Below are 15,299 nucleotides of genomic sequence, written 5' to 3'. Positions count from 1 at the left end.
GGCATCAGAGAAGACTTGCAGGCAGAGTTCATGAGCAGTTCAAGACTGGAGGGGGGCAAGTAATATCAGACTTAGGGTTTCTTTAAGAAAGATTCTTAGTTCCAAAATGCGAAAATAAAGCCTAAACATATAAACCAGCATGTATACTACACAAACATGCAGAAGATGATACAGAATGGGAACACCGTGAACCCGACCAGGAATTTTTACTTATGAAGCAACTTTTGCCAGAGGTTAAGTGTGCCAGTTCAGCCTCCTAGACTCATATGTGCAAACACACGCCGTATAAATCACCAAGGAAGGAGCAGACTGAGTGCCATGTGCCAAAACTTGTGCTCCTTGATATACTCTGAGACGTCTTTGTTAGTTCCTTTGGAGTTTCAACCCAAAGTTCATAGGATCAACTAATTCTAGGAAGATGTTCATCACCCCATCAAGGCTAAGTGGATATTTAGCATTTGCAGATACCATTTTTATTATGTAACACTCCCCCCCCCCCCGATGATAGCTGGGGTGGGGGAAATGGAGCAAAGTCAGGAATCTGGAAATGGAAGTTTCCACCCCCATCTTTCTGCCCGGACACTGAGGTCCAGCACCGAGGGCCTTCTGGTGGTTCCCTCGTTGCGAGAAGCCAAGTTGCAGGGAACCAGACAGAGGGCCTTCTCGGTAGTGGCGCCCACCCTATGGAACGCTCTCCCATCGGATGTTAAAGAGAAAAACAGCTACCAGATTTTTAGAAGACATCTGAAGGCAGCCCTGTTTAGGGAGGCTTCTAATGTTTAATAGATTATTTTATTTCATTTTTCTGTTGGAAGCCGCCCAGAGTGGCTGGGGAAACCCAGCCAGATGGGCGGGGTATAAATAATAAATTATTATTATTATTATTATTATTATTATTATTATTATTATTATTCTCAGTACACAATATATAGAAAAGAAAAAGTTTAACTAACTTAACTAGCTTTGAAAACTAAAACAAAACAAATTCAATAAATAAATAATAAAACTGAGCAATGGAACTGAGCCAACAACTAGAAATGGGGAGAACCAAGAAGTCACCCCCGCGACTACAGCAAGAGTCACATCCCAGGAGAATCTGAATCTTGTCCCTGGTCTTTCAAGCCAGGGGATCTTGAACCTGCAAAGGGGAAAGGGAGATCCTGTGTCTGGCCTGCAGGTTGCAGCACTGCTTAGCAGTGCCATGATCAACTCGAATTTTGGGCTTGCACACATTCATTCCGACTGCCAGTACTGTAACTGGGAAGAGAACTCCCCATGGTCTGCAAAACATTGCTGATTTTGAAACAGGCGTGCATTTAAGAGAGGACTCAGGTGGGTAAGGGCAGAAGGGGGAGCACAAGAGAAACAGCCACCATTTAAAATGCAGTACTAAAACTATGAGTGGTAGCTGAGGCTTAGCCATGGCACAATGGCATAGCTGCCTGTTATGGACCCAAACTCCATTCTTTGATGTTAAGGTGACATCCAGCACATGAAACCACAAGGCTAACCAGCCACACACACAGAAAGCTACTTGATACCAGGTCATACTATTGGTCTTTCTAGCCAAGACCAGCATCTCTCCAGGATCTCAGGCACCAGTCTTTCCTAGCACCATCTGACGGGCCCGGGGTAAAATGGCAACCTTCTGCATGCAGAGCATGTTACTCACCAGTGAACTACAACCATCCTCACATACAATTTAAAAGCTTATAAACTATAAGCAGGTTGGTGGTGGTGGGGGGACTCCCTGGTCCTGAATGGGGTAACTGTGCCCCCAAAGGACCAGGTGCACAGCCTGGGAGCCATTTTGGACTCACAGCTGTCCATGGAGGCGCAGGTCAACACTGTGTCCAGGGCAGCTTTCTACCAGCTCCATCTGGTACACAGGATGAGACCCTACCTGCCTGCAGACTGTCTTGCCAGAGTGGTGCATGCTTTGGTTATCACCCGCTTGGACTACTGCAATGCACTCTACGTGGGGCTACCTTTGAAGGTGACCCGGAAACTACAACTAATCCAGAATGCGGCAGCCAGACTGGTGACTGGGAGCAGCCACCGAGACCATATGGCACTGGTCCTAAAGGTTCTTCCCTGGCTCCCAGTATGTTTCTGAGCATAATTCAGTGTTGGTGCTGGCCTTGAAAGCCCTCAGGCCCAGTATACCTGAAGGAGCGTCTCCAGCCCCATCGCTCAGCCCAGACACACAGGTCCAGCGCTGAGGGCCTTCTGGTAGTTCCCTCACTGTGAGAAGCAAAGCTACAGGGAACCAGACAGAGGGCCTTCTCGGTAGTGGCACTCGCTCTATGGAACGCCCTCCCATAGAGGAGATAAAAAAGACATGTGAAGGCAATCCTGTATAGGGAAGTTTCAATATTTTATTATATTTTTAATGTATGTTGGAAGCTGTCCCGAGTGGCTGGTGCAATCTAGCCAGATGGGTGGTATATAAATATTGCAACATTATTATTACTAGTTGTTGTTGTTGTTGTTACACCACATCAGCAGGTCTCACTTTCCACAGAGTGGAATAGCTTCCTTTTGCAAGTATAACTGCCGTAAGGAAAGGGCTGCCTGGCATGCGAAGGAACTGGAGAAGCTGACTTTTACCTAGTCCTGTACTCCCGTTTTTTAACTTATTGCTTCCAGAAGCGAGTAATTGTGCTCCTCCTCCCAGCACGTACTCCCAAGCCGATCTGAAGGACAAGAATAAATTCTCTTCTGCGCAGGCTCTAGTCAGGCTCATCCGTCTACAAGCACAGTGAGTGAAACATGATCCAGGCATTGTAAAGGCCAAGAAGTGCAGCATGATGCAAGACGCTTCTTAATTTGTTGCATCATTTCCATGTTTACTTTTGCCACCTGAAGGTTAGTAGAGAGCATTTATTTTAGCCCTCACTGAAACAGCAAGTGGGGATCCAAGTCAACTCCTCCTAGCAGAGCTCGCCAGTATAATGTACAGCAGGGAAATCTCCAAACTAAGGCCGGGGGCTGGATGCGGCCCAATCGCCTTCTAAATCCGGCCCGTGGATGGTCCGGGAATCAGCATGTTTTTACATGAGTAGAATGTATTCTTTTATTTAAAATGCACCTCTGGGTTGTTTGTGGGGTCTGCCTGGTGTTTTTACGTGAGTAGAATGTGTCCTTTTATTTAAAATGCATCTCTGGGTTATTTGTGGGACATAGGAATTCATTCATTCCCCCCCCCCCAAAAAAATATAGTCCGGCCCCCGACAAGGTCTGAAGGACAGTGGACCGGCCCCCTGCTGAAAAAGTTTGCTGACCTCTGACAGTCAGAAATAAGCTCCTGGCTGGAGGTGGCATTTCCTGATGAGATACCTAGAAGTGAAGACTTGGGAAGCAGACGAATTGTGCAGGGTGGGTCCCAGCTATAAATCCTTAGGTTTTAGGACAGCCTCTGGCACTACAAACTTTTAAAGACATGACCACCACTAATGCAAGCTCCATCTTCCTCTTGGGATGGTTGATTAACTAGCCTGGTAGTAGGCCAATGCTAACTTGAACTACGTAGAAGTGGTTACAGGTAGGTAGCCGTGTTGGTCTGAGTCGAAGCAAAATAAAAAAATTCCTTCAGTAGCACCTTAAAGACCAACTAAGTTTTTATTTTGGTATGAGCTTTCGTGTGCATGCACACTTCTTCAGATACACTTGAAACAGAAGTGTCAGACCCTTATATATATACAGAATCTCCCAGGACATTCTATACAAGAGCTCAAAGCAGCTGTTTTATTACAGAGAAATTTCAGGAACAGACTGGAAAGAGACGTTGCTGAATTGGAACTCATTACCAAGCTTAAAACCATGGAGCCACCTGGGATGAATAGAGACATCGGATTCTTATCTCATTATGCATGATCAAGCTTTCTTTAGCACCTCAGCCCAGGACTAATTGCAGTCATCAGCAGTCGTTAACAGCCATCTACAGGTTTACCATTCCCATCAGCCCATCACCCATTCCCACCCACCCCACCACCCTCTGTATATATATAAGGGTCTGACACTTCTGTTTCAAGTGTATCTGAAGAAGTGTGCGTGTACATGAAAGCTCATACCAAAATAAAAACTTAGTTGGTCTTTAAGGTGCTACCGAAGGAATTTTTTTATTTTACGTAGAAGTGACAAGCGTTCGCCACCTGATTGGAGAATGCATTCGCCAGTGACCCAGTTTGATGCAGAGCCAACACATTTAAGGCCTCGTGAATTAGAATCTCAAAGCAATTACTTTCAGGTTGGTTTGTTCTTTGCACAATCGAGGAGCACCTACGTTTTACGAAACCAAAATATACAAAATAAAGTTTCAGGGACTATATTTATATCCCCAAGGGAGGACCTCTTCTAAAAGTTGGCACATGCTCAAATTAAGCAGGATTAATTTAAGTGCCAATGATGCAGTATCTGAATGGCCGGTATCCCTGCCCCACCAAGGATAGCTAACGGGCCTCCTCCCTGCCCAGACAACTCTCCCCAGCCATAGCTTTCTCTCCAGGACTTCACTCTGAATTCGTCCAATGGGGCTGTTTGCAAGAGTGTAGTCCCCAAGATAACTGACTGGTCAGGGCAAATGTGGTCCTTAAGCCAAGAAAGCCTTAGCCATGCCCATTTAGGAGGACCAGCTCCAAGGAGGCCCTTAGGGCAAGGAGGCCCCTTATTATACCAAGTTTAGAGTAGGTAGCACAAGTTTTAACTACACAAAGTACTTCTGAAGAATTCAGGTATCCAGGCACTTTTTGAGTGTTTGCGACAACTCTTAGACTCTCACCTTTATGTATTTAAGAGGCAACAATGAGGCAAATGAAACTAGTAAGGAAGAGACAGATAAAATACTGCAGCAAATATGGCCAACTGCAACAGTAGCAGACATTACGTCCAGGATGCATTAGGTTCAGAGGCAAGCATTTTGGCAAACTTCTCTCAACTACAGTTTTCATTAGCAGAAATTTAGAATTTAGGTTTGGGGTCGTGGCAGATTTTGTCTGCCGGTGCCCCGCTCAGCCCTACAGCAAAATTATTATTATTATTATTATTATTATTATTATTATTATTATTATTATTAATGTGCTGTCCATCTGACTGGGTTTCCCCAACCACTCTGGGCAGCTCCTGCCAAAATATTAAAAACACAACTAAACATCAACCATCAAAAACTTCCCTGAACAGGGCTGCCTTCAGGTGTCTGTAAAAGTATGGCAATACTTAGAATAGTAGCATTGCGAACCGAGACCTGCAGGTTCAGGGCAGTAGACAAAAATAATAAATAATGGAGCTGGAAGGGACCCCGAGGGTCATCTAGTCCAACCCGCTGCAGTGCAGGAATCTCAAAGCATCCCTGACAGACAGACATCCAACCTCTGCTTAAAAAGCCCACCATCTCCAAAGGGAGTTTGTTCCACTGCCAAACAGCTCTTATGGTCAGAAAACTTCCTAATACTTCGTCAGAATCTCCTTGCTTGCAGATTGAATTCACTGCTGCCCCTTTCTGGCCTAGAGGGGCCAGTTAAGAAGCTCTTCTGGCCTACTTCAACAGGATAGCCATCAGCATCAAGTACTTTCAAGTGCAGATTTCCCTTTAACACCAATGTCTGGTGTGGCGCTTCTGGAAGCTGTTACTCAAAGTCTCATTTAACTCTCCAGTTGCTCCCAGCTTATCTTCAAGCCACACACACCTCAGGTTAGCAAAGCAAATTTTGAAAAAAAGTGTCATTTTAGGGAGCGGCTGGTTCAGAGTTTAACTGCTCAAACAAACGCTTCTGCCCCAGGTGTTACTTATACAGTAAACCTTTGCAGTCAGAGCCACTGCTCCAAGAGCCGAGCAGTACTTGCCACAAGAGGAGACCCAAATGTCAGCCCAAATTGCGCAGAAAACTCGGGAGTTTGTTCACAGGCCACCAGCAAGAAGGCGCTGCAAGAAGCTCCACTCCCCCCAGCTTAGTCCCCCCGTTTCATTCGAGTCCCATTCTTACGGACGGAGCTCTGGACCACTAAGCAGTTCACCTGATCCATAAAGGCAACCAGAGCAATTCGTTGGACTCTGGAGTTTGGCGAGCCTTTGCTTAGAGAATCTGAAAGGCGAGTCCTGAAATGGGTAAAGCACGCCTGGGGGGGATGGACCCTGCAAGCAACAGGGGAGCTGCAACAAGAGGGAAGCCAGCTGCTCTCTCTCTCTCTCTCTCTCTGCCATTGAAATCTCCTCCCAGGGCGAAATGGGGAAAAGATCCCAGGTGATTTCTTCACTGGCGGCAGCGGCAGCAGCAGCAGCCCTGGAAACAAAGAGCCTCTGCCTGCCACCCTCCTCCTCCTCCTCCCGAGCCAGGCCTGCCGGCTTCTTCGGCCGCGGCACAGAAAGGGGACCCCGTCCATCCCTCGCCAGGGCTTCCCTCGACGCCCCCCGCCAAGCGACACCCCCCTCGGGCGCCCAGAAGCAGCTGCTCCGGCGCGTCGGGCTGCGTTTCTCAGTCGGGTTGCTTTTCCATCCGGAGACCCCCCCCCCCGGAGGAGGGAGGGAGCGCCCACCCAAACGCACCCCTTCCATCCTCACCCACGGGACCCCCGTCGCGCGGTGCCTCCCGCTCCTCCGCCCACGGCGCTTCCCCGTCCGCACCCGCGTGGAAAAGGCCCCGCGCCCCGTCTCGCTGCCGGCTACTCACCGCGCGCCGCGGGCAGGCGAGCCGAGGCCAGCAGCAGCAGCAGCAGAGGCAGCCAGACCAGAGCCCAGCCGGGCAGCGCGCCCATCCTCGCGCAGCTCCGCGGAGGAGCCCAAGCAGGCGCGGGAGCGGCGGACGGGCAAGAAGCAGCGGCGGCGGCGGCAGCGGCCGAGTCCGTCCTTCCTTCCTTCCAGCCGCGCGGCTCCTTTTTGGAAAGCGGAGCCGGCAGACTCCCGGACGAGGCAGGCGGCGCGAGGACGGGCGAAGCGCGTCTCCGGGAGGCTCCCTGGCTTGCGCGCACCCGCGTCCGGCGGCGAGGGACGGGGAGAGCAGGCGGGGAGGGCGGGCTGCGCGTCTCCGGGCGGTCTTATAGAGGCGCCGCGCTACCTCCGCGGCCGCGTGCGGACGCCTGGCTGGGCGGCGTCTGCGGGGCTCCTGCCCGCGCCTCCAATCGCCAGCGCCGCCGCCGCCGCCGCTGCCCTGATTTCCTGATGCGCCCAACCTGGCGCCGCAGCTGCGCCGGGCGCGCCCCCGCGCCCAACGCGCGCAGCCACGATCCCGCGCGCGCCGCTCCACACGCGCCGCCCAGCTGCCAAGGAGCGAACCGGCGCGCAAGGGAGGCTCTGGGGCGCCCGCGCCGCCGCCTGCGCGCCGAGGAGCCGCGCGCGCTCCGCGCAGTAAGTTGCGCCTTGCCTGGCGGGGGAGCGGGAGGAGATCCACGCGAGGAAAGGCCTGGGTGATGCGGGATTGTCCCACATTGCAGTAGGATACAGTTTCGTCCCGTGTTTCCAAGTCTTCTCTCTCTCGCTCTCTCTGCCAAGTTAGGAGCCCTCTCCACAGGCAGGTGTTTTGAAAAGGCGTGGAAAGACCCCAGGAACCCTAGGCTTGGAGGGGACCTCCAGTTTCATCTAGTCCAACCCCTTGCAATACGGGAAGCTTTTGCTCCACATGGGGCTCGAACCCACCACCCGCAGAAGAAGAGGCTCACGCGCCACCGACCGAGCTCTTGGTGGCCAAGCATAGACAGGGGGTATAAATTCGTATTTATGCGCGTGGGCAGGTGCGTGTGTGAGGAATTCGAGAGGGGCCCGCAAGAGATTGGAATGGATTGCTTTGAAGTTACTGGGGGGGGGGGGGAAACACACGAAAGGGACCCCTGCCCTTCGGTTGCTCCTAGTAAAGGCATGGCCCAGATATGGGGATCCTAACCATGTCTACTCAGAAGTAAGCCCCATTGCTGAGTACGTAAGTGCCTGTAGGATTGCAGCCTTCAAATGAGAGACTTAAAGCTCCAATCCTCACTTATCTGGGAAGAAGTCGCACTGAATTTAGTGGGATTTACTTACGAGTAGACATGTATGGGACACGGTTGGCGCTGTGGTCTAAACCACAGAGCCCAGGGCTTGCCGATCAGAAGGTGATGGGGTGAGAGTAGATAAATAGGTACCGCTCCGGCGGGAAGGTAAACAGCGTTTCCATGTGCTGCTCTGGTTTGCCAGAAGTGGTTTAGTCCTGTTGGCCACATTACCCGGAAAGCTGTCTGCGGACGAACGCCAGCTCCCTTGGACAGTAAAGCGAGATGAGCGCTGCAACCCCAGAGTTGTCCGCAACTGGACTTAACGGTCAGGGGTCCCTTTACCTTTACCTTTTAGACATGTATAGAATTGCTCTGTTTTGCTTTGAGCAGTCTGTGATATTCCAGAAGTAATATTTGGAAGTGTCACTTATTGATGATTCCAATCTTCATTATTTAAAGCACTCCCCTCTCATCGACAACCAGAGTTCAGTCACAGCTCCAAGTGGCTGCTCTCATATGACTGAGGGTTGCAAATCATCTCTCCCCATCCTTGGCAGGCTTTCTCTTGTGTCTTTTAACTGCTGCAGAACAGGCAGGAATATAACAGGTGCAGCTCTTTGCATCACACTGCACATCCTTGCATGCAAATGCAACACACTTTGAATTTTTTCCCAACCGTAGTGACCGTAATGAAGGGCAAGGGGTTGCACTTATTTTGATGCACAGATGTTGCAGTAAACAGCTTATCCCCAAACATGTAATGTGGAAAGAAGCCCCAGTAACTTCCGTGGCCCGAGACTGACAGGCATTTTACGCAGCAGTGTTTGCTTAGAGCTACGCTGGCATTGGAGTGTCTTTTTCATGCAATAAATGCATATTGGCTAAATGGAAGGCAGACGATGTACTTCCTTAAAGAATCAAGGAAGCTGATTGGCTGCAGTTCCCCAATATGCCTGTTAAGGGATGCCTAGCGGTAGCTCTCTTGGCAGTTTACCTCTTTATTGCCAGAAACATCGCTGCAAGAGCAGGGCACCTGCTCCCAACATGATGCGTCAAGCACCTTTTACTTCCACATAACTCCACAGCTATCACTGCACTGTCTTGAAGTTGGGGAGCTTGTGAGCTTCAGGTGGATTAATTTTATTTAGTTCCCTGCACTTTTATTCCGTCTTTCTTCCACTGTAAAATTCAAAGTGGTCTCCCATCCAGATGCTGACCAGGCCCAGACCTGCTTAACTTCAGCAAGATGCCTGTATCCTGAGCCCTCAGATCAAACAAGGTTTGAAATTAAGGGAACTTTAGGGGTCTGTTGTTCAAATAACCAAAAAGGTCCATGGTGCGGGGAGGGGAGTATGCGGAAGCTCGTAAGCACACAGAAACTCTTTGCATCTGGGCCAATATATTAGGATTATGGTACAAACAACACTATTTGTTTTACTCATAAAATGTATAGTTTCCCCCTTTGCCAGTAGTCTCAGAGAACTAATGATAAATCAGAGTATGTCAAGCATTTACACTATTCTCCAATACCCGATTTAAAATATACTATACATTTTTTCCCCAATTCAACATTTCAAAATAGAGGCAACTGCTATTCATCATGGGCCTGGCAAAGGTTACCAGCCATGCAACAGGAAGGAAGTAGAATAGAGCAGGCTGAGAACCCCCCCCCCATTTGCTATGTTCATGGTATATATTTTTAGAACTGGTAAATCTGCAATCCTGAAACAAATGGAAAATTCTTAAGGGTCATTGTCTTCAGTGGGAGTTATTCATTGCAAGCAGATTCAGGTTCAGTATGTACTTGGTTTTTCTATCCAATACCGCAGTAAGCTTGCGCATTTCTATCATTTATACCCAAACCTGTTTTGATGTAAGGTGAACTGAAAGAGGAGAAGGAATGCAGGTTGTGATGTTTTTCCTCTCACCTCTGGCAACAGGGTGAAATGTTGCTAAGTGAAAGTTTGCAAAGACACATTTGCAGAGAAGCGCTTGCAAAACTACTGGGGGGGTGTGTGTGAACATGTTGAATAAGAAAGGATTCCATAGCTCCTCCTTCAGTGATGTGTCATATCAACAACAACAAAAAGTTTGTTTCCTGTTATTTCCCCTTTCCACAATAAGGTGTAACTTATCAAATGACAAAACATTGCAGTGGGGCGTCTGGGAGAGAAAACAGTTTACAAAACACACCATCAATAAATTCAAGTGAGACAAAAATCAACAATTTATGAAGCATCGTCAAATAAATCAATACTGTGTTGCAAAATAAATAATCTAGACTTAAATACATAAGTGCAAAGCCACAAGGGAGGACAGCTGGCTGCTGCTGGTTCAGACCTTCTGACACTCCAAGGCCCCCTAGGAGGGGGGCTGAGATACAGCTCAGAGTGGGAGGGGCCTTCTCTCCAGGCTAGATTATTTGCAGCTGGCTCCCACATCTCTCCTCCAGAGGAGACTTATAGAAGCACAAGGGGAACCCCGTGGAGGGCAATGATGCTGAGGGCCCTTCTCACCTTCCTGGAAGTTGCAGCAGCTGCGCTTGTTGTAGGTCTTCCTCACTAAGAGCAGGCTCCATGGCAAGGGTCCCATACAGAGGAGGCTGCTAATAAAATTGCATGTAGCATGATGCACGTTTTTTTAAAAAAAAAATTGCAAGGAGGGCAACAGGGAGATAAATGGACAAGTTAGAGCAGGGAATAAAGCTGTAAGCTCACAGAAGGGAATGCTACAAACTGCCTGGTGGTTCTCTGAGCATGGATGATGCACTGGAAAGCAGAAGATGGGGGACTGAGTCTCACCTGGGAAGATGCACCTGGAGCCTCAATATGGTCCAGCTCACCTCGGGGATCCTGCTGGCCACCATAATTGCACATTAAAGATGGAGTTGCAGGAGCAGGACTGCTTCCGGTCTGTCTACACACTTTCTTTTTTTGCTGCTTTCAGGTCATTCAGAAATACTCTGGGAGGTTCCTTCATAAACACCAGAAGAATGGTTTGTGTGTGTGTGTGTGTCAGGGAGTGCGTAGAAATCTCACCAGCATTACTTAAGTCTCTCTTGCCAGGAAAATGGGTGTTTTTCTGCCAACTTTCCTCTCTGTGGCACTTTTCCTATGCACTTGTACGTGATGAGAGAGAAATATTATTCTTCCGTGTCATCTTGAGGCTCTTTGGGGCTCTGGCCAGAAAAGAGTCTCCTTGTTTCAGGTTAGGTTAGGAAAGAATCAAGTTCCTTCTCTGGAGAGAAGACAGAGGCTGGGATTTATGGAATAATGCTGGGAGCTAGGTCCAATAGGCAAATGGTTTTCTCTGAAATCACCTGTGGGTATGCAGTCAGGACCTTTCAGAAAGGGAGAAAACCACTGTCTGGTTTGCTTGTGCCTCCATATTTATGTAGTCTATAGAAACAGAAATTCTTCTTTCAGAACATATTTTTTGCATTGTGAATGATTGATGTTTCCTTTTGGATGTTTGCAGTGAAAATGATCTTGCAGTCCGTGGAAGATGTGGAAATTGCCAATAACTAAGATGAATCAGCTGGACAGAGGCAACGTTCAGGAAACTGACTAATATTGCATCATCAATAACTTTCTGGATCCGTCATGAACATCCATCTACAGAAAGATGCTTAACAGAATTTTAATTATGAACGCCAGTTTCCTTGCCCTAAAGAGAGAGAAAACGCAAGGCCTCTTGTGCATATGCTTGTTCTCTGTGATACCGGTAGAAGATTTGGTGTACAATTTGAAACCTTAAGGAAAACCAAGACGCCAACTCAGGATCACCTTCTGGACTGCAGGCAGGGCTGAAAAGCTACTACTTGAGTTGTTGGTGATTTGGGTTCAAAAAGAGTTCTCATCCAATTATCAGTACTTGGACAAATTTTGCGGTGGATTATTGAGATTGGTCTGCGAATCCTCAAAAAAAAATTTCTGGATGAATAATTCTCACTACTGTACTGTATCTGTTCAGCGCAAAACAGAGAAAGATGCGTGGGAGAAGGCAGTGTTTGAAACTAGCCAGGTGCCAGGCGCCTTTTCCCACTCAGGAGCGCCCCCTTGAGACCAAGTGGAGATTTCCTGTTGCAAGGTTTGCGACTGAAAACTTCCGCTCTTGAGCTTTGGGCATTCCCCTTTGCTGCTCCCCTGAAGCCTTTTGAAATGCCCAAGAGATTCCATAATGGCGCTGTTTGCATAAGTAAACAAACAAACCGCAAAGCTCTTTCATGTGTTTAAGTGGATGCTTATTTGAATTGCCAACTTTGCAGGAGACAGAGCAAATTTCCTCCTGTGCTGGGTTGTTCCCACCCTCCCCTGGTAGCAACTGATTTTTCAGTTGGCCCACTCTCACTTCTCCCTCCAGTTCCTTGCTCCTAGATAGGAGGGGGGTGAATTGCCTGCCTCCCCTTCTTCCTTCTCCCCCACCAGGAGCCATGTGACAAACAGCTTTTCCACCGCAGTTTCTAACACAGGTAGGAGGACAATCTGATGAATAATCATGCACAGGCCCTTCAAGACTTTTGTAGTTTTCGTAGCAAATCATTCCTACATTCAAGCTCATTCTGATTCTTTTTTCTAAGGTAACAAATGATACAAGAATAAAAACGACCACAATAATAAAAATTACCACATTCACTCAGCTTTTTTTATTTGAAGTTTTTGGTAATTTTGGTCTCCTCTCCCGGTGTCTCTATATCTCAGTGGCAGTGTGCTATGATTTGATGCTGAGTTACATGATTCAGGGAGCACACATTTTTTCCCTCCTCTAAAATTTTGCCCCCATGGGAGGGGAAAGGATTTGTTCTACCTGTGCAGGCCGGTGTAGAGTTTCACTGGTTATGGGGGTATAGCCACGGATTGTACAAATTGTGGGTTGGACCTAAGGGTGGCCATCCCCTCGGCCGTCTATACCCCACCCGTAACTTTAGCAATTTGGGCAGGAGATCTTCCCAGGTGGAATGCCTCTGCCTAGGACTCTTCTGCCATTGCATCTGTTTGTCACAGCAATGGTGTGACCTGCTCTACTGTGTTTGGGCTTCTGCTCAATCCTGCAGACCTGAGTGATTGGTTTTCTCTCTCAATAACATTTTATTAATTTTCCAAAAATAACAATAAATAAATAAAAATAATCACAACAATACATAAAGAAAAGGAAAATGCAAACATCATAAACAAATTTTTGAACCATATTTTTGCTTGACTTCCCTCCACTCCCCCTCTTGGTTCCATTGTTTAGTACTCGTTCATGCACATCCATAAAACCTTATAATCTTAATAATCCAATTTTAAACCTCCTTCATCTCATTACAAGTGACTTTTTAAAGTTATACTAATGTAAATATCTATACACAAAGCTTAAAGGTTATGCATTGAACATTTATCCCTTTTTTAAAAAAAATCAAAGTCCTGAGTGATTGGCTTTCTCAGTCAAGGATGGCTTGAATTTTTTTAAAAAAATGAAGTCAGTCTTGTTCCCAGGAGTGGAATTCTCTGTTGTTAGAATGACTGGGGACTCATATTCCCCCCACTGTGCTGAAATGTTTCTATTTTCAGAAGGTTAATTAGTGGATTCCTAATGAGAACTGACTTAATAATAGCAGCTGTTACTGCATGTGAATCTTTTAAGACTCTCAACGTATTTTGGAGTCTCTTCTCTCGCTCTTTTTTGTTGGAGAGGATTTGGGGGGGGTGGCAGAGGGGGGGAGTAGAAACATATTTAGTAGCATCAAAATGTTATTGATAGCCAACATTAAGAATCAAGCTATAGTTTTACCAATATTGAATTCCCAGCCTAAAGGGATGGGGGCCCTTCCAGCAAGGGGGAGGAGGAGGCAGTCTGTGCAGTAACTGATGGTGGAGAAGTGTGTGTGGGGGGGGGCTGGATAAAACACAGGCAGTTGCACAAATGGGTAAAGTTGCAACAAACAACCCTTGAAAGTTGTTGCAATAAGGCTGTCTGTTTATTTTATATAATGGAGCAAACTTGTAGGCGCTTTACATCAAATGCACATTAAAATTATTGATAAAGGTCAGAAGATAAGAACAAGTTGACCTAAAAATATCAAAATACAAATGGGATCAGCAGTTTAAAACGCATGCCATAAAAAAGCTTCATATTAAAAGACATGTCAACTTTACGTACAGTGAGCCATCTGCCTAATATCAAGGGGCAGGGAGTTCCAAAGTGTAGGTGCTGTTATGGCAACAGATGGATCCTGTACGAACCTTATTTCTGCAGATTGAAGTGGCTGAGTGGCCGTCAATGGGGTAAGACCATCCAGTTTAAGTAAACAGCTTGCCAGCTGTTAAGGCCTTTATCTACTAATAGTGAGACCTAGGGTACCACATCCTTATGCGATGTATGTGACCTTCAGAGCCTAGGCCTGCTTACAAGCAGCATTCAGCCTCGTGCAGAAAGAAATGCCTAATTTAATAAGGTCGCTGGAGAAATTTAAGAGGAGTTTGACGCAAAGGCACTATATGCAACAATGAAGAATGTACGTGGTATCTTGTGTGTGCTGTGTGAGGGCAATAGCACTGCACAGGAGGAGGAGGTGCTGGGAACAAGGTCCCAAGGACAAAATACGGTTCAATTTAGGAGCCGGTATGAAGCCCACAAGGGACCCAGGTGGCGCTGTGGTTAAACCACTGAGCCTAGGGCTTGCTGATCAGAAGGTCGGCGGTTCGAATCCCTGTGACGGGGTGAGCTCCCGTTGCTCGGTCCCAGCTCCTGCCAACCTAGCAGTTTGAAAGCACGTCAAGTACAAGTAGATAAATAGGAACCACTGCAGCGGGAAGGTAAACGGCGTTTCCATGTGCTGCTCTGGTTTGCCAGAAGCGGCTTTGTCATGCTGGCCACATGACCTGGAAGCTATACGCCAGCTCCCTCGGCCAATAATGCGAGATGAGCGCGCAACCCCAGAGTCGGTCAGGGGTCCCTTTACCTTTATGAAGCCCACAGGCTGGTGGAAGCTGTAGGGCTGTAGGGCTGTAGGGCTGGCCGGTATAAAGATGTATTGTCCAAAACTGGTCTGAAGTACCGTGATATTGGTTTCATGGTTTTTTTTAACCTGGCAATATATCATGAATCACGATGTGTGTGTGTGTGTGTGCTATGCAAAAACCACAATTGGGGGGCGACTGAAGTACCGTGATATTGGTTTCATGGTTTTTTTTAACCTGGCAATATATCGTGAATCACGATGTGTGTGTGTGTGCGTGCTATGCAAAAACCACCACCGTGAAGCCAGCCAAGGCCTCTTACCAAGATCCATCCTGATTTCAGACCTTGCGATGTGTATCACAACATTAGCTGGGGGCAGAAGGAGCCTGGTGGGGCCA

At 47.6% G+C, this 15,299-nt stretch overlaps 1 protein-coding gene and 1 long non-coding RNA gene across 3 annotated transcripts in view; one reads left to right on the top strand and one right to left on the bottom strand.

Moving 5' to 3' along the window:
* The window catches only part of VLDLR (very low density lipoprotein receptor), a 33,587-nt gene extending 26,215 nt beyond the window's left edge, over positions 1 to 7,372 (bottom strand). Inside the window, exon 1 of one of the 2 annotated variants that reach the window (XM_035097125.3) lies at positions 6,666 to 7,372. In XM_035097125.3, the coding sequence (XP_034953016.3) occupies positions 6,666 to 6,750 (85 nt within the window). In that variant the 5' untranslated portion in view covers positions 6,751 to 7,372. The remainder of the gene's footprint in view (positions 1 to 6,665) is intronic. The other variant, XM_060269252.2, reaches the window with a different exon arrangement.
* On the top strand, positions 7,363 to 12,597 carry LOC148683456 (uncharacterized). Its single transcript, XR_015947332.1, has 3 exons — positions 7,363 to 7,424; positions 9,169 to 9,238; positions 11,437 to 12,597. It is a non-coding gene; the product is annotated as an uncharacterized LOC148683456 (long non-coding RNA).
* The last annotated feature ends 2,702 nt before the right edge of the window (positions 12,598 to 15,299 follow it).

The sequence above is a fragment of the Zootoca vivipara genome, chromosome 15 (genome assembly GCF_965207765.1).
Source record: "Zootoca vivipara chromosome 15, rZooViv2.hap1.1, whole genome shotgun sequence".
NCBI lineage: Eukaryota > Metazoa > Chordata > Lepidosauria > Squamata > Lacertidae > Zootoca > Zootoca vivipara.
The sequence above is the reverse complement of the archived record's forward strand: the minus strand, read 5'-3'. Positions and strand labels throughout refer to the sequence as shown.